This window comes from Haematobia irritans, chromosome 2, assembly GCF_050003625.1.
Source record: "Haematobia irritans isolate KBUSLIRL chromosome 2, ASM5000362v1, whole genome shotgun sequence".
Taxonomy (NCBI): Eukaryota; Metazoa; Arthropoda; class Insecta; order Diptera; family Muscidae; genus Haematobia; species Haematobia irritans.
In genome coordinates, this window is record NC_134398.1 from 182,105,873 (window position 1) to 182,125,912 (window position 20,040).

Consider the following 20,040-nt stretch of genomic DNA (forward strand, 5'->3'; position numbering starts at 1 on the left):
GGAGCAATTTTTGCACGGTTGTTAGAGATCAGATGGTGACACCATGTACCAATTTTCAACCGGATAGTATGAATTTTGCTTCTCTTAGAGGCTCCGCAAGCCAAATCTGGGGTTCGGTTTATATGGGGGCTATATATAATTATGGACCGATGTGGACCAATTTTTGCATGCTTGTTAGAGACCATATACTAACACCATGTACCAAATTTCAGTCGGATCGGATGAAATTTGCTTCTCTTAGAGGATTCGCAAGCCACATTTGGGGGTCCGTTTATATGGGGGCTATACGTAAAAGTGGACCGATATGACCCATTTGCAATACCATCCGACCTACATCAATAACAACTACTTGTGCCAAGGTTTAAGTCGGTAGCGTGTTTCGTTCGACAGTTAGCGTGATTTCAACTGACGGACGGACATGCTCAGATCGACTCAGAATTTCACCACCACTCAGAATATATATAAAGGGTGGTTAAATTGCCAAGTTTTTTTCCGAATATTATTTGACATTTCTCTATTTCAGACTTACTCAATTTGAAACATGGAGAGATACAAAATCCAAAAACGTGTTAAATGGTTCCAAGAAATGGCAACAATGGATGATCAATTTTCAAACATTTTCACCTCAGTGGATTCGTCAATAAACAGAATTGCCGCATTTGGGCGAATGAGAATCCAAGAGTGATTGTCGAAAAACCAATGCACCCACAAAGAGTGACTGTTTGGTGCGGTTTATGGGCTGGCGGCATCATCGGGCCGTATTTCTTCCAAAATGAGGCCGGTCAGGCAGTTACTGTGAATGGTGTTCCCTATCGCGAGATGATAACGATCTTTTTATGGCCCGAATTGGAAGATATGGATGTGGACGATATGTGGTTTCACAGGACGGTGCCACTTGCCACACAGCTAACGAAACAATGGCTCATTTGTGCAACAAATTCAATGGCCGTGTTATCTCAAGTAATGGCGATGTCAATTGGCCGCCAAGATCATGTGATTTGACACCGTTGGACTTTTTTCTTTGGGGTTATTTGAAAGAAAAGGTGTACATCGATAAGCCAGCAACAATTCAAGAGCTAAAGGATGAGATAATTCGGCACATTAACGGCATAGAACCTCCATTATGCCTCAGCGTCATCGAAAATTTGGACCATCGCGGCGCCCATTTGGCCGATATTTTGTTCCATGCATAATTGAGTAATACTAATATATCATAATAAAATAAAATTACAATAATTTCCTAAATAGCTTGTGTTTTATTCAAAATCAACAATTTAAACCATCCTTTATTTTATGGGGTCTTAGAGCAGTATTTCGATGTGTTACAAACGGAATGACAAAGTTAATATACCCCCATCCTATGGTGGAGAGTATAAAAAAATAGCTTTACTTAAAAATCACATGGCTTTAACGGACTAACGCAATTTTTTGTGTTTTAAATAGTAGATATTAAGTTCGAGTTTAGCCGCTAAAATCAAAAATAAATCTGCGAAAACAGAATAAAACAAGTATATATGGCCGTAAGTTCGGCCAGGCCTAAGCTATGTACCCTCCACCATGGATTGCGTAGAAACTTCTACTGAAGACTGTCATCGACAATCGAATTACTTGTATTGCGATAACACTTGCCGATGGCAAGGTATCTTAAAACTTCCTAACACCGTAATATATACCACATAGTCCATACGTGACATATATTAAACTAAAAACTGCAGATTAAATACGTATGTAATCAAGTTTGACAACATTTTCTATAGAAATAATATTTTGACAAAATTTTCTATAGAAATAAAATTTTGACAACATTTTCAATAGAAATAAAATTTTGACAACTTCTCTATAGAATTAAAATTTTGACATTTTCTATAGAAATAAAATTTTGACAAAATTTTCTATAGAAATAAAATTTTGACAAAATTTTCTATAGAAATAAAATTTTGGTAGATTATGTTTGGCTCGAGTGGCAAGCATGATTATGAGCCGATATGGACCAATTTTTGTGTGATCAGCTATATACAACTATAGACCGATGATATGGACCAATTTTGTAAATTTACTATTCTACAATTGACATTAGTTAAATTCAAATTTCAAAGAGGTCAATCTGATTAATTTATTAGATAACCTTATAAAATTTATCATACTATACAGAAAAATATCAAGAGTTTTAATGAATTTCATTAAATTGTCAAAACTAGTCCATTAACGAAATGATTGAGTTAATTAATTTTTTAATCAAAACAATCATTAGTCATATCAATTAATTTACATAATAACATTTTTAATTGGATGAATTGGCGTCAGCAATTGATAGTATCATTTTTTCTGTGATTTTGTTATGCTCCTTATTATACCTCCCTCTTCTCGAAAACTGTGAGGCTAGAAATTTCAGTTCATTTCTCGAAATGTTCTTATTTTCATTTATTATCAATGTTGTGTGAATAACACCTATGACTGACGAACTTGCATCACATTGCATTTTACATGTATGTCGTCACTTAGTTGATTCTCTCTTAGAGTAGTATTCCGTAATTGCGACTATTTTCAAGATGAATGTAATGCATTTTGTTATTAGTAGTAACTTGTAAAAAAAAAAAAAAACTGGGTGTTAATTACACACGTTAACTTGAATAACAACCGGTTTGATGCAATAATATAACTAAATTAAATATATATTTTTTTTGTTTAATATTTTTTTTTAATTTACTTTGAAAATATTGTCAATGATTTTCTTTTATGTTTAACATTTAGGTTGAGATCTTCATAATATTTTATAACAATGGCATTACTAAGGTTATAGTAACAATTTCATGGAATTTCATTCCATATGAACTGGAGCAGTCATTTGCCTATCCACTAAACGATTGTCATTCCGTCTGTGACACATCGAAATATTGATCTCAGACCTCATCGATCTAGCGATGTCCGTCCGTCCATCTGTGGAAATCACACTAACTTTCTAAGGAAACAAGCTATCGACTTAGCACATGTAGTTGTTATTGATGTAGGTCGGATGGTATTACAAATGGGCCATATCGGATCACTTTTATGCATAGCCCCATATATAGCGATCCCCCAGATTTGTCTTGCGGACGCTCTTAGCAGAGAAAATTTCATCCGATCCGGTTGAAAGTTGGTACATGATGTTAGTATATACTCTCTAACATTCATACAAAAATTGATCCATATCGGTCCCCATATAAACCAATCCCCAGATTTGCCTTACGGAGACTCCTGGAAGACAATGTCAAGGAGGTTTAATATACCTTGCCATCGTTAAATTTTTTCGCAACCCAAGTAAAATAAGAAAAGAGCAAGTATATACGGCCGTAAGTTCGGCCAGGTCGAATCTTATGTACCCTCCACAATGGATTGCGTAGAAATTTCTACTGAAGACTGTCATCCACAATCGAATTACTTGGGTTGCGGTAACTTTTGCCGATGACAAGGTATCTTAAAACTTCCTAATACCGTAATATACCGTACCGTACGTGGTATACACTGAAAAAAATATTGTCGTGAGGTCAAAGATTTCATGTCTTTAAAATACGAATACAAATTTTGATTAGCATAGAAGACGCATTTCTCTAAAATAAAGTTATTTTCCTTGTCCAAAAGTCGATAAACTTTTCAATGAAGTCGTATTGTCCTTATAATTAAGTGATTTGCCTTAAAAATGGGTATCTTAACATGAAAGAAAAAATTTATAGGCTAAGGTCAACTTGACTTTAATAATTCAGAAAAATTCTTTAAATTTAATGAAATTGTCTTTAAATTTGTTGTCTTTTTGCATCTTGACTACAAAGCAAAAAATCGTTCAAATATAGGACATGTTTTTCAAAACTTTATTTTAAAGAAGTTTTTTACTTCAAACATAGCATAATTTCTACTGGAAGTCGAGTCCTAATTTGGAAAATAAAGTTGCCGTTAACTCGCTTTTAAAGGACTTTGATAGCATATGAAGAAAAAAAGCTGAGAAAGCGAAAAATTAAAATTTGCTTCCTAGACCAAGTACACAAAACCTAAATTTAAAAGAGAATTGTGTCTTAAAAGTATCCTTACTTGTATTATCCGCTTCTTTGGCTCGGAATCAATACCAAATTTTTTAAAGTAAAGACAAAATCATTGGAACCGAGTATGCTTTTTTTTCAGTGTAGTCCATACGTGGTATATATTAAACTTAAAATGGCCGATTAAATACGTATATAATTAAGTTTGACAAAATTTTCTATAGAAAATTTTAATAAATAATAAAATTTTGACAAAATAAAATTTTGACAACATTTTCTATAGAAGTAAAATTTGGACAAATTTTTCTATAGAAATATGATTTTAACAAAATTTTCTATAGAAATAACATTTTGACAAAATTTTCTATAGAAATAAAATTTTTACAAAATTTTCAAAAGATTTAAAATTTTGACAACATTCTCTATAGAATTAAAATTTTGACAACATTTTCTATAGAAATAAAATTTTGACAAAATTTTCTATAGAAATAAAATTTTGCTAGATTATTTTTGCTCGAGTGGCAAGTATGATTATGAACCAATATGGACCAATTTTTGTGTGATTGGGGATCGGCTATATATAACTATAGACCGATATGGATCAATTTTGGCATGGTTATTAGCGGCCATATATTAACACCACGTTGCAAATTTCAACCGAATCGGATGAATTTTGCTCGTTCAAGTGGCTCCGGAGTTCACATCTGGGGATCGGTTTACATAGGGGCTATATATAATTATGGACTGATATGGACCAATTTTTGAGTGCTTCTTAGAGACTGTATACTAGTACCATGAACCAAATTTCAGCCGGATCGGATGAAATTTGCTTCTCTTAGAGGATCCGAAAACCAAATCTGGGCATCGGTTTATATGGGGGCTATATATCGGTTTATATGGGGGCTATATAATTATGGACCAATGTGGACCAATTTTTGCATGGTTGTTAGAGACCATATACTAACACCACGTACCCAATTTCAACCTAATCGGATGAATTTTGCTCCTCTAAGAGGCTCCGAAGTTCAAATCTGGGGATCGGTTTACATAGGGGCTATATATAATTATGGACTGATATGGACCAATTTTTGAGTGCTTCTTAGAGACTGTATACTAGTACCATGAACCAAATTTCAGCCGGATCGGATGAAATTTGCTTCTCTTTGAGGCTCCGCAAGCCACATCTGGGGATCGGGTTATATTGGGGCTATATATAATTATGGACCGATGTGGCCCAATTTTTGCATGGTTGTTAGAGACCATATACTAACACCATGTACCAAATTTCAGCCTGATCGGATGAAATTTGCTTCTCTTAGAGCAATCGCAAGCCAAATTTTGGGGGTCCGTTTATATGGGGGCTATATATAATTATGGACAGATGTGGACCAATTTTTGCATAGTGCTTAGAGACCATATAATAACACCATGTATCAAATTTCAGCCGGATCGGATGAAATTTGCTTCTCTTAGAGGATTTGCAAGCGAAATCTGGGGGGTCCGTTTATATGGGGGCTATACGTAAAAGAGGACTGATATGGCCCATTTGCAATACCATCCGACCTACATCAATGATAACTACTTGTGCCAAGTTTCAAGTCGATAGCTTGTTTCGTACGGAAGTTAGCGTGATTTCAACAGACGGACGGACGGACGGACACGCTTACATCGACTCAGAATTTCACCACGACCCAGAATATTTATACTTTATGGGGTCTTAGAGCAATATTTCGATGTGTTACAAACGGAATGACAAATTTAATAACCCCTATCCTATGGTGGAGGGTATAAAAAAACTGCGCTGCAAATCTCATTGTCAAATATCGACGGCATCAACTCGGTTGCTGCAGTTCGTAGTACACCGCATTCAAGGTGTCCCACCAAATATACAACAGAAGCTTCTAACAATGCGGTGCAAAATATATTCCGAACTACGCAATATATTGTCAACCCCGCATAATTAATTTACGCAGCCAATGAAATATCTCCAGATTTCAAAACCATGACCAACAAAGCCCATCTTCGAACTTCAACTGTTTTCGAACAAAAACGAATCTGATTCAGATTTCAGAAGGATAACTTCATTAATGAAGGCTGTAACGTGATTAGTTATCTTTGAAATCGTTAGGTTTTTGTTTTTCTATAGAGTCTATAGCTTTTCTTCGCTTTCAACGAAGATGCTCACAAAATACTGCAATTCAAATTTTCAATTACATGTTACACCAGAAGAATCGACGGAATATATGAATATCCAAAATATTCCGCCTATTAACTTATTTTTTGTCATTTATTTTGTTTTTCATTAATTTTTAGAATTTTCCAAAAATTTTCATTTTGAAATATTTTGATGCATATATTTCACTGCATCTATTGTTTCAAAGCCAAATGAGACAATTGAAGACATTTCTATCTATAATCATGCAAATGGAAAGACAGCACAAAGTCTGGCTTGCCAAAAGTAAAAACAGAACAAAGCTTTTTATGACATTCGCCACAATCATGAGACGTGCTGGTAGCATTGTCATTGTTGGCCATTGCCTCTTATGATTTGTATGATGGCGTCGTTTGACTTCTACTGCAACAAATTCAAACGTTTTATTAAATTGCCACTTTCCGGTTTCACAGACTAGAAATTTTTTGGCTGAAAACGTCATCGCAATCATCTGCAGGAGCTGAGTGTTATCAGCATAGTGTCGTCAATGATAGATATGAGGTATGCCATGCCAATGCAAGAGGAATACACTGCAAACAGAGTTTTATTTTCTGAGGAAATAAATTTAATAAAGACTAAATGCAATCGTTGCCATTATAAATTCAGTTTTATTCAAAGAAAACACATTTTAGTAAAAGCCAATTCCGTTTGTCTGAAAGTTCGTTCCGGAGATATGTATTTTCCTTTGGGTTTAGGAACCAAAAAAAAAAAATAAAAATAAATATTTAGAAAACGGCTGTGTTCCCCATCACGAAATCAAAGAAATAGCTACCCAATCTCGATCTTATCTCTACATATTCGCTCCCATAATTAAGACAACTGATTTAGTTTAGCAACAAAATTTTATTTCTATAGACAATTCTGTCAAAATCTCAATAGTGGAGAATATTGGTATAGAAAATTTTGTCACAATTTTCTCAAAATTTTATTTCTATGGAAAATTTTCTCAAAATTTTATTTCTATAAAAATTTTTCTCAAAATTTTATTTTCATAGAAAATTTGCTCAAAATTTTATTTCTATAAAAAATTTTGCCCAAATTTTATTTCAATAGAAAATTTTGTCAAAATTTTATTTCTATAGAAAATTTCCCCAAAATTTTTAATTCTATAGAAAATTTTGTCACAATTTTATTTCTATAGAAAATTTTCTTAAAATGTTATTTCTATAGAAAATTTTGTCAAAAAGTTATTTTCATAGAAAATTTTTTCAAAATTTTATTTCTATAAAAAATTTTATTTCAGTAGAAAATTTTTTCAATATTTTATTTCTATAGAAAATTTTGTCAAAATTTTATTTCTATAGCCAATTTTGTCAAAATTTTATTTCTATAGACAATTTTATCAAAATTTTATTTCTATAGAAAAAAATTGTCAAAATTTTATTTCTATAGAAAAAAATTGTCAAAATTTTATTTCTATAGAAAATTTTCTTAAAATTTTATTTCTATAGAAAATTTTGTCAACGTTTTATTTCTATAGAAAATTTTGTCAACATTTTTTTCAAAATCTTAGTTCTATAGAAAATTTTCTTAAAATTGTATTTCTATAGAAATTTGTCTCAAAATTTTATTTCAAAAAAAAATGTTCTCAAATTTTTATTTCTATGGAAATTTTTTTAAAATGTTATTTCCATAGTAAACTTTGTCAAAATTTCATTACTATAGAAAATTTTCTCAAAATTGTATTAATATAGAACATTTTGTTAAAATTTTATTTCTATAAAAAATTATTTCAAAATTTTATTTCTATAGAAAATGTTTTCAAAATTTTATTTCTTTAGACAATTTAATCAAAATTTTATTTCTATAGAAAATTTTCTCAAAATTTTATTAATTGAGGATATTGGTCAAAATTTTATTTCTATAGAAAATTTTGTCAAAATTTTATTTTTATAGAAAGTTTTGTCAAATTTTTGCTTCTATCGAAAATTTTGTCAACATTTTATTTCTATAGAAAAATTTGTCAAAAAGTTATTTTTGTAGAAAATTTTCTCAAAATTTTATTTTTCTAGAAAATTTCGTCACTTTGTATTTCAATGGAAAATTTTCTCAACATTTTATTTCTATAGAAAATTTTCTTAAAATGTTATTTCTATAGAAATTTTTCTCTAAATTTAATTTTTATAGAAAATTTTGTCAAAAATTTTATTTCTATAGAAAATGTTGTCAACATTTTATTTCCATAGGAAATATTGTCAAAAATTTTATTTCTATAGAAAATGTTGTCAACATTTTATTTCCATAGGAAATATTGTCAAAAATTTTATTTCTATAGAAAATTATGTCAAAATTTTATTTCTATAGAAAATTATGTCAAAATTTTAATTCAATAGAAAAATTTTTCAACATTTTATTTCTATAGAAAAATTTGTCAAAATATTATTTCTATAGAAAATTTTGTCAAAATTTTATTTTTATAGAAAATTTTGTCAAAATTTTATTTTTACAGAAAAATTTGTCAAATTTTTTTTCTATAGAAAATTTTCTCAAAATTTTACTTCTGTAGAGAACTTTCTCAAAGTTTTATTTCTATAGAAAATTTCCTTAAATTTTTATTTCTATAGAAAATTTTCTTCAAATTTTATTTCTATAGAAAATTTTGTCACAATTTTATTTCTACAGAAAATTTTGTCGAAATTTTATTTCTACAGAAAATTTTGTCATATTTTTATTTCTACAGAAAATTTCCTCAAAATTTTATTTCCATAGAAAATTTTTTCAATATTTTATTTCTATAGAAAAATTTATCAAAACGTTATTTTTGTAGAAAATTTTCTCAAAATTTTATTTCTATAGAAAATTTCATAAATTTTTTTTTTTTTTTTGCAATGGAAAACTTTGTCAACATTTTATTTCTATAGAAAATTTTCTCAAAATTGTATTTCAATGGAAAATTTTGTCAAAATTTTATTTCTATAGAAAATTTTCTCAAAATTTTATTTCTATAGAAAATTTCGTCAATATTTTATGTCAATGGAAAATTTTGTCAAAATTTTATTTCTACAGAAAATTTTGTCAAACTTTTATTTCCACATAACATTTTGTCAAAATTTTTATTCCATAGAAAATTTTGTCAACAATTTTATTTCTATAGAAAATTTTTTCAAAATCTTATTTGTAGTTCTAATTGTATTTCTATAGAAAATTATGTCAATATTTTATTTCCATAGGAAATATTGTCAAAATTTCATTTTTTAAAAACGTTGGTCAAGTTACTACAAAAAAGTCAATTAGTTAAGTTTGTAAGTTATAAAAGTGGCCTTTGACTTTTCATGGCAAAAATTCGATTCCTCCAATTGTCGATTTTCGATTATTTTTTTAATTTCTTGCACCAATTGTAGAAAAGTGCTGCTCCCTACTCTACAAAATCAACCATTTTCGACGTGTTTCATCTTTAATGTGTTGTTTGTTTTCCAAAATTCTAACATACGAAATGCCTCATATAGATTTGCTTTTTGTTCGCTTCCGCTCCCCTATAAACCTCTGGAAAATGCAATTGAGGAAATGGTTTGGTTTATTTCTCTTTTTTTTTTGTTTATTTTATTTTTGCCGCATATTTCATTGCTATTGTTGTTATCGAAAAAAATTGTTTGTATTTTTTTTCTTTATGTTGCAGCAACAGAACATCAGCAACATGTTCAATTTATGGCAACATATTCTGTTTTTGACACCGTCGTCGGCCACTAGTGGTAGTAGTTTTCGTTTTATTGATTCATACCAAAAAAAAGCAAAACAAAATCAATTTTGATTTGAAAATAGATTAACAAAATATGCTGATGTGATTCCTGGCTATATGATGCCCGACAATGTTAATTAAAAACCATATGTTTAGGGCAAATAAATTTATAGGAATTTAAATCAATGGATAATTGAAAAATATTTGGAATGTATTTTTAATATCATAGGAGGCAACTATTCTAAGTTGAAATATTTCGAATAGCTAAAATAGATGGAGTGGTAGAAAATTCGTTACACACAAATAATTTTTTTTTTTATTTTCTTAGATACGCTAAAAGAGCGGACGGACGGACAGACGAGGGTCGTAGTATTAGTAGATGTACAGAGATGATTGGACAAAGAAATTATGGACCCGTCTCGTTTATTTCATGCCATTACATATTTGCTACAAACACTTAAAAATATTGACCTAATTTAAAAGATTATCCACCAAAAATTTTAGTTTGTGCAATTTGAGGAATATTAAGGACAAATTTGTTTAAAATAATTAAATTTTAATTAAAATAAAGTTTATAATCATATCTTTACAAATTCCTTTCATTTAATTTAGGACGAAAATCTCGAAAATTTACGTCCTTCGGTTAATGTTGTATGTCTTTGAACTAAGGAAACCTTTTCTTAAAGTAAAGAAACAATATTTTTGATTTAAAGAAAATGTTGTCAAAAGGTTATTTCGATAGCATATTTTGTAAAAACTTTATTTCTTAGAAAATTTTGTCAAAAAATTATTTCTAAAGAAAATTTTTTCAAAATTGTATTTCTATAGAAAATTTTATCAAAATTGTATTTCTAAAGAAAATTTTGTTAAAATTTTATTTCTATAGAAAATTTTGTGAACATTTTATTTCTATAGACAATTTTGTCAAGATTTTATATCTATAACAAATTTTGCCAAAATTTTATTTCTATCAACAATTTTATCAAAATTTTATTTCAATAGACAATTTTATCAAAATTTCGCTTCAATAGGAAATTTGGTATAAATTTTATTTCTATAAAAAATTTTATTCGTGGAGAAAATCTTTAAAACTTGTGTCCTTCGGTTATGGTTGTGAGTCTTTGAACTAACGAAACCTTTTCTTATAGTAAAGGAAATTTTTTTTGATTCAAAGAAAATGTTGTCAAAAGGTTATTTATATGAAAGCAAATTTTGTAAAAAGTTTATTTCGTAGAAAATTTTGTCAAAATTTTATTTCTATAGAAAATTTTGTCCAAATTTTAATTTTATAAAAAATTTTGTCAAAATTTTGTTTCTATAGAAAATGTTGTCAAAGTTGTATTTTTAAAGAAAATTTTGTTAAAATTTTATTTCTATTGAATATTTTGTGAACATTTTATTTCTAAAAAAAGTTTTGTCAAAATTTTATTTCTTCAGAAAAAAAATGTCATATATATTTTTTTAGCGTATTTGGCAAGTATGAAGTATGATATAATCTGAAAAATTTTTGATTATTTATTTACTCGAACTGACCTATTCCCAAGAACGAGTAGGCTATATCTGCACTTTTAAAAGCAACAGTAATAGACATAAAAGCGAGAACCAACAACTAAAAATCTTCACAAACAATGAAGAATATTTGCTCCCAAAAAAAGAAAAAAACACTTTATATGATTTAGTACATTCCCTTGATGTCACCAAGTGTTGATGTATGTTTTGGATGCCTTTCTAAGATATGATGGGTGGCTCAAGGGTTAGGGATGTCAAAGATAAACTTTTGTTTCTTGTCTTTTGTTTATAACCTGTGCCACACTATAGAAGAGTTACCACACAACCGGTAAAGGACTAGTTCCTGGTGTGTATGGACCAGTCCCAGTTCTGGTCAAAACGTATGGAAGGGACCAGTCACTTTAACATGGGTTTGTCATTGATGGGGTAAATTTACATTTTAGGACGCGTCTTGGACTCATCCCATCATCATTGTATTATCCCCTTCAACACCCAAATATTTATATCATTATTTTATTTATTAAACATAGGACCGACATTGCTTAAAATTTGAAATATAGAGTTCAATTGGCATCAAATGTGAAATATCTTTAGTGGTATTAAAATGAGATTTAGTTATATTAACCGGAGTCGACTCCAGAGTCGGAGTAGAGGCTGATGAAAAATGCTGGCTCGACTCCACAGATCTGCCTCTAATACATATGTATCGCTCGGCAAATCATGAATGCAGTTTTGCGAAATTCGAAAAAATTGTTTTGGTTTTGAAAATTTCCCCAATTTTTTAGGACCATTGTGTTTTGTTCCAGATTATTAGCCGGTTTAATTTTTCTGTTTGAAGATTTTTGCAGAAATGTTATCCTAACAAATTTGAGGGATATGAGATGGCATCAAATCTGTTGTCCTACAAAGTAGTAGATTTTCCAAACTTGTTTTGACTTGCATTTGCTTTCTTTCACAATTTTCCAGATGCCATCCCTACTCGCCTCCAATCAAAAAAATAAAAACAACAAACACAGCCATTTAAAAAAGATCACAATGCCTTTGGTGTGGGTGACAACATGGCGGGAATTTTGGCCCAAAAAATGACTATGGTGTACCGAAGTTCAAACAATGTGAGAGTTTGTCAAGTGTTTGCTAGTGGCTACCAAGCCTCAGCACATTGTTTATGTGTGACCCTTTAGTCATGAACATATACTCGTAAATACATAACCCATCTGCCAGGACTATCAGAAAGAATAGCTTGCAAAGCAAAGAGCTTTGTGGAAGTGAAGAAGGCCTACTATCTAGAATAACTATCCCTAAACCATAACAAAACATTTCTGGATGGCCAACAAGAGCCGTAGCAAACGAAAAAAATTGCTGCCATTGTAAATCCACAAATTTGTTTGTTTCGGTAGGGATTCGTGGGTGGAGGATTGTGGAGGATTTTTGGGTCAATTTCCTTTTTTATACCCTCCACCATAGGATGGGGGTATATTAACTTTGTCATTCCGTTTGTAACACATCAAAATATTGCTCTAAGACCCCATAAAGTATATATATTCTGGGTCGTGGGGAAATTCTGAGTCGATCTAAGCATGTCCGTCCGTCTGTCCGGCTGTCCGTCCGTCTGTGGAAATCACGCTAACTGCCGAACGAAACTAGCTATCGACTTGAAACTTGGCACAAGTAGTTGTTATTGATGTAGGTCGGATGGTATTGAAAATGGGCCATATCGGCCCACGTTTACGTATAGCCCCCATATAAACCGATCCCCAAATTTGGCTTGCGGAGCCTTCCGGAGCAGCAAAATTCATCCGATCCGGTTGAAATTTGGTACGTGGTCTAAGTATACGGTCTCTAACAACCATGCAAAAATTGGTCCATATCGGTCCATAATTATATATAGCCCCCATATAAACCGATCCCCAGATTTGACCTCCGGAGCCTCTTGGAGGAGCAAACTTCATTCTACCCGATTGAAATTTGGTACGCGATGTTAGTATATGGTCTCTAACAACCATGCAAAAACTGGTCCATATCGGTCCATAATTATATATAGCTCCCATATAAACCGATCCCCAGATTTGACCTCCGGAGCCTCTTGGAGGGGCAAAATTCATCCGATCCGTTTGAAATTGGGTACCTGATGTTAGTATACGGTCTCTAACAAGCATGCAAAAATTGGTCCATATCGGTCCATAATTATATATAGCTCCCATATAAACCGATCCCCAGATTTGAACTCTGGAGCCTCTTGGATGAGCAAAATTCATCCGATCTAATTGAAATTTAGTACGTGGTGTTAGTATTTGGTCTCTAACAACCATGCAAAAATTGGTCCATATCGGTCCATAATTATATATAGCTCCCATATAAACCGATCCCCAGATTTGACCTCCGGAGCCTCTTGGAGGAGCAAAAGTCATCCGATGCGGTTGAAATTTGGTACATTTCGTTAGTATATGGCCTCTAACAGCCATGTAAAAATTGTCAAATTTTATTACTATAGAAAGTTTTGTCAAAATTTCATTTCTATAGAAAGTTTTGTAAAAAGTTTATTTCTATAGCAATGTTTGTCAACATTTTATTTCCATAGAAAATTTTGTCAAAATTTTATTTCTATAGAAAATTTTGTAAAAAATTTATTTCTGTAGAAAATTTTGTCAACATTTTATTTCTATAGACAATTTTGTCAACATTTTATTTCTATAGAACATTTTGTCAACATTTTATTTCTATAGAACATTTTGTCAACATTTTATTTCTATAGAAAATTTTGTCAAAATTTTATTGCTATAGAAAATTTTGTCAACATTTTACTTCCATAGAAAATTTTGTCAACATTTTATTTCTATAGAAAATTTTGTCAAGTTTTTATTTCTATAGAAAATTTTGTCAAAATTTTATTTCTATAGAAAATTTTGTCAAACTGAATTATATACGTATTTAATCTGCCTTTTTTTGTTTAATATATACCCTTTATGGACTAACTTACAATTTAGGAGACAGTGTTAAAAAGTTTTACGATACCTTGCCATCGGCAAGTGTTATCGCATCCCAAATAATTCGATTGTGGATGACAGCCTTTAGTAGAAGTTCCTACGCAAACCAATGGTGGGGGGTACATAAGATTCGGCCTGGCCGAACTTACGGCCGTATATACTTGTTTTTCGATTAGGTTTTTTTACACTATGAAATATGAAAGGATATATAGCTATTGTGAGATATTCACAATATTCTATGGACAAAAGATAACAAATAGGAGGCTGGCTGGGAGTATTAGATTTTTCTCTCTACACGCAAAGAAAAAAAACGTTTGGAAAACGTGTACCGAAAACGTTTTTCTTTTGTTAGAGTTTTTTGAATTGCTTCGAAAAGAATACACTTTTATCACCAAAAAAATTCGTTTGTTACAAAATCTTAATTTTTTTAATAAAAAAAGTTATTTTTGAATCAACAACACAGTCCATTTCGTTTATATCAAACACTGTTCTTTTCTGACTTTAGGTCTTTAATAAGACACATTTTACAGTTCAAAATTTAATATACCACAATGTAATGTTGAACATTTTTTCGGAATCTTCCTAACATATCTGGAATATATGTAAAAAAAAAAAAAAAAACATTGGTCGAAGCAGGGATCGAACCCACGACCCTTGGCATGCAAGTCAGACGTAACAACCACTGCTCCATGGTGCCCAACTAAATGTATTTTTCTGTGAAATAAACTTTGTTTAATCGGCTCGTGGGCGCCGCAAGCTATGCTATATAAATATAACTTATATGGGTAATTATCTATTGATGACAATAATGGCTACATAGCTCAGTGGATAGTGTGTTGGCTTACAAATTGCATGGTCCGCGGTTCGATTCTCCGTCCAGGCGAAAGGTAAAAAAATTTTAAACATATATAAAATTGTATAATTTCTTCTACATTGTTTGTAGTACAGAAAAAGGTGCTAAGAACTAAAAAAAATCGTGGAAGTGAGAAAGATGGGAGGGAAAATGCAATTAGCCAGAAAAAATTTTTTTTGAGTTAGTCTTTATGAAATTCTTGTTACATCCTGGAAAAGAATAAACGTTTATCACAAAAACTATATACTTTTCTTCCAAATACACTTCCTTTCAACGAAAAGCAAATGAGAAACGAACTTTGTTTGTCTAAAATTTCGTTTGGGAGGAAAGAATTATTTTTTTGCGTGTAAGATATTATGTTTTGAGTAATTGTGTTGGAATAATAAATTTTTTGTTCATTGCTTTTTTATGACAATATTTCAGTTTTTTTTTTTAATGAAGAAATCATAAAGATATAATATCTTAGAAATCTTTTCCACTTACCATTACGATTTTCACTATCGGCGGGTTTCATTTGTATGGGATGATACATCTGCAAGAAACAGAAATAAAATTATAATAAAATATTAAATTTTAGGACTTGTTTTGTTTTTAATTATTAGTCATACAAAATACATCAAATTCGAATTCTTAAAAACCTCGGATTATAACAAGAAAATTCACCCGAACCCGTTAAAATTTGGTACGTGGTGTAACTATAAGGTATCTAACAACCATGCAAAAATTGGTCCATATCGGTCCACAATTACATATTACATTACCTCCGGAGCCTCTTGGAGGAACAAAATTCATCCGATTCAGTTGAAATTTGGCACATTGGGCTAGTATATGGCCGCTAACAACCATGCCAAAATTGGTCCATATCGGTCTATACTTATATATAGCCGATTCCCAATCACACAAAAATTGGTCCATATCGGCCCATAATCATGATTGCCACTCGAGCCAAAAAACATCTACCAAAACTTTATTTCTATAGAAATTTTTGTTCAAATTTTATTTCTATAGAAAATTTTTTCAGAATTTTATTTCTATAGAAAATTTTGTTAAAATTTTATTTCTATAGAAAATTTTGTCAAAATTTTATTTCTATAGAAAATGTTGTTAAAATTTTATTTTTATAGAAAATTTTGCCAAAATTTTATTTCTATAGAAAACTTTGTCAAAATTTTATTTCTATAAAAACTTTTGTTAAAATTTTGTTTCTATGGAAAATTTTGTCAAAATTTTATTTCTATAAAAAATTTTGTCACAATTTTATTTCTATAGACAATTTTGTCAAATTTTTTTTCTATAGAAAATTTTGTCAAAATTTTCTTTCTATAGAAAATTTTGTCAAAATTTTATTTCTATATAAAATTTTGCTAACATTTTATTTATATAGAAAATTTTGTCAAAATTTTATTTCTATAAAAAATTTTATTTTTTAGAAAATATTGTAAAAATTTAATTTCAATAGAAAATTTTGTCAAAATTGTTTTTTCTATAGACAATTTTATCAAAATTTTATTTCAATAGAAAATTTTGTCAAAATTTTATTTCTTAAGAAAATATTGTAAAAATTGTATTTCTATAGAAAATTTTGTCAAAATTTTATTTCTATAGAAAATTTTGTCAAAATTATATTTCTATAAAAAATTTTATTTCTATAGAAAATTTTGTCAAAATTTAATTTCTATAGAAAATTTTGTCAAAATTTTATTTCTATAGAAAATTTTTTTAAAATTTTATTTCTATAGAAAATTTTGCCAAAATTTTATTTCTATACAAAATTTTGTCAAAATTTTATTTCTATACAAAATTTTATTTCTATAGAAAATTTTGTCAAAATTTTATTTCTATAGAAACTTTTGTCAAAATTTTATTTCTATAGATAATTTTGTCAAACTGAATTTTATACGTATTTAATCGGTTTTGTATACCCTCCACCGAAATAGTGCTCTAAGACCCCATAAAGTATATATATTCTGGGTCGTGGTAAAATTCTGAGTCGATCTAAGTCTCTAATGACCATGCAAAAATTGGTCCATATCGGTCCATAAATATATATAGCCCCCATATAAACCGATCCCCAGATTTGTCCACCGGAACCTCTTGGATTAGCAAAATTCATTCGGTTGAAATTTGGTCCGTAGTGTTAGAATATGGTATCTAACAACCATGCCAAAATTGGTATCTATCGTTCCATAATTATAAATAGCCCCCATATCGGTCTATAGTTTTATATAGCCGATCCCCAATCACACAAAAATTGCTCCATAATCATGGTTCATAATCATGGTTGACATTCGTGCCAAAAATAATCTACCAAAATTTTATGGTTCCTCTGTTATTTTAAGCTACTCTTGTAGTTTAGTCAAATATGATTGAAGTACAAACCAACAATCACAAAACAAAACAAAATTTTATTTCTATAGAAGATTTTGTCAAAATTTTAATTCTTAAGAGAATATTCTAAAAATTGTATTTCTATAGAAAATTTTGCAAAAATTTTATTTCTATAGAAAATTTTGCCAAAATTTTATTTCTATAGAAAATTTTGCCAAAATTTTATTTCTATAGAAAATTTTGCCAAAACTTTATTTCTATAGAAAATTTTGCCAAAATTTTATTTCTATACAAAATTTTGCCAAAATTTTATTTCTATAGAAAATTTTGCCAAAATTTTATTTCTATAGAAAATTTTGTCAAAATTTTATTTCTATAGAGAATTTTGTCAAAATTTTATTTCTATAGAAAATTTTGTCAAAATTTTATTTCTATAGAAAATTTTGTTAAAATTTTGTTTCTATAGAAAATTTTGTTAAAATTTTATTTCTGCAGAAAAAAATGTTGTACATTTGGCCCGACCATTGGACCAAATTTAAAAATTAAAAATTGTTTGAACCAATTTTGATCCGATCGGACCAAAATGGCAACCCTGATTCAGGAATATAATGATGAAAGGTATAGTATTATCGGTCCTATCTGATTTTAGACTTTTTTCTCAATATTAAAATATTCACTTGCTAAATTATCAAGACTGATAAGCTAAGTAAAGCGGTAGCAACAATAAATCTCTAAATTATGTTGCAAAGTCGCTAAAACTTAACAGCTTATAAAATCATATACATTAATTATTAAAAGCAAGAAATTATCTTTATTACCGGTTAAAACCGCACACAACAAGAAAAGGACACAAAAAACACTATAAAATATTTCATAATTCCTGTTACCACGAATTGCCTTATTAAGTGGTGAGGGTATACATATAAACGACAAACAAGAAAAATTCCATGACCTTACTATAGATTGGGTGGGGAGGGGGAGTACACATATAGCTCCAAGTACAGTGACTTATACTAAAACCATAGAAAATATAAATTATCATCGTGAAAAATCTACCCTAATGAAATTTTTATACATATTTTATGTTCACTTCATATGTTGTTAGCTTCGTGAATTTGTGTGATAATATCCGCTAAAAACCATTATCGCCGACATTCATAAAAAATATATGTTCATAGTCCCTATAGAATATGGACAAGTAGACAAGAGAAGTACGCACACACTGACATACATACATATGTTACTCAATGGCCTTGGGGGACATTTACACTCGCTCATTCATAAAAACATAAGCAACATACACACTCTTATTCTTTTGAGCACAAAAAAATTATAACGAGCATTGAATATATGTGTGTGTGTGAGAGAATTTTCTAGTAAAATTAAAGGCTACTTGAGGAAAATATGACTTCAAAGACATGGAATCATGAAAGCCGATGTAAAACATGAGCTTCTATCTAAAACATACTAAATATTAGCTTCGCTCATGTGTGTCTTTGATGTAACATGCATGCGTGAGTAAAACACACACACTCCCAACACTCTCTAACAAATTCACTCATTTGCACCCATAGACTATATATCATGTACTTCATGCCCCCATCGAACTATTTAAATTGGTCGCCACCAAAATCCACATACTAACACTTCCGCATAGTCATAGTATGCATAGTGCATTTATCTTAACGGTTTTAAATAAAGGCTCTATTTATGGAGCAAACTACGTTATTTGGTAACTAGAGTTACAACATTAATACACTGAGAGACATAGTGCTAGGGCGAACCACAGGATTTCCAGTAGAAATGAATTTTTTAAAAAAAAATTCCTAAAGTAATTAAATTTGTACAAATTTTCTATAGAAATAAAATTTTGACAAAATTTTCTATAGCAATGAAATTTTTACAAAATTTCCTATAGAAATGAAATTTTGACAAAATGTCCTATAGAAATGAAAATTTTGACAAATTTTCTATAGAAATGAAATTTTTGACAAATTTTCTAGAGAAATAAAATTTTCGACAAATTTTCTAGAGAAATAAAATTTTCGACAAAATTTCCTATAGAAATAAAATTTTGCCAAAGTTTTCTATAAAAATTAATTTTTGGAAAAATTTTTTATAGAAATTAAATTTTGACAAAATTTTCCAAAGAAATGATATTTTGAAAAAAAAACCAAAATCTATAGAAATGAAATTTTGACAAAATTCCTATAGCAAACAAAATTTGACCAAATTTCCTATAGACATGAAATTTTTACAAAATTTCGTGAAGAAATAAAAATTTTACAAAATTTCCCATAGAAATGAAATTTTTACAAAATTTCTTAAAGAAATGAAAATTTTCCAAAATTTTCTATAGAAATGAAAATTTTCCGTAATTTTCTATAGAAATGAAATTTTGGCAAAATTTCCTTTAGAAATGAAATCAAATTTTAAAAAAATTTCCTATTGCAAAGAAATTTTGACAA

The 20,040-nt window shown here is 29.6% G+C and overlaps 1 protein-coding gene across 6 annotated transcripts in view; it reads right to left on the bottom strand.

Annotated features, from left to right (window-relative positions):
* bru1 (bruno 1) overlaps positions 1 to 20,040 on the bottom strand; it is a 618,688-nt gene that overhangs the window by 167,538 nt on the left and 431,110 nt on the right. For all 6 annotated transcript variants that reach the window (XR_012719747.1, XM_075296969.1, XM_075296970.1 and 3 more), the window contains one exon: positions 15,728 to 15,776. Coding sequence is in view for 5 of the 6 variants with exons in the window: in XM_075296969.1 (XP_075153084.1) it covers positions 15,728 to 15,776 (49 nt within the window). In the remaining variant the exon portion in view is untranslated. The remainder of the gene's footprint in view (positions 1 to 15,727; positions 15,777 to 20,040) is intronic.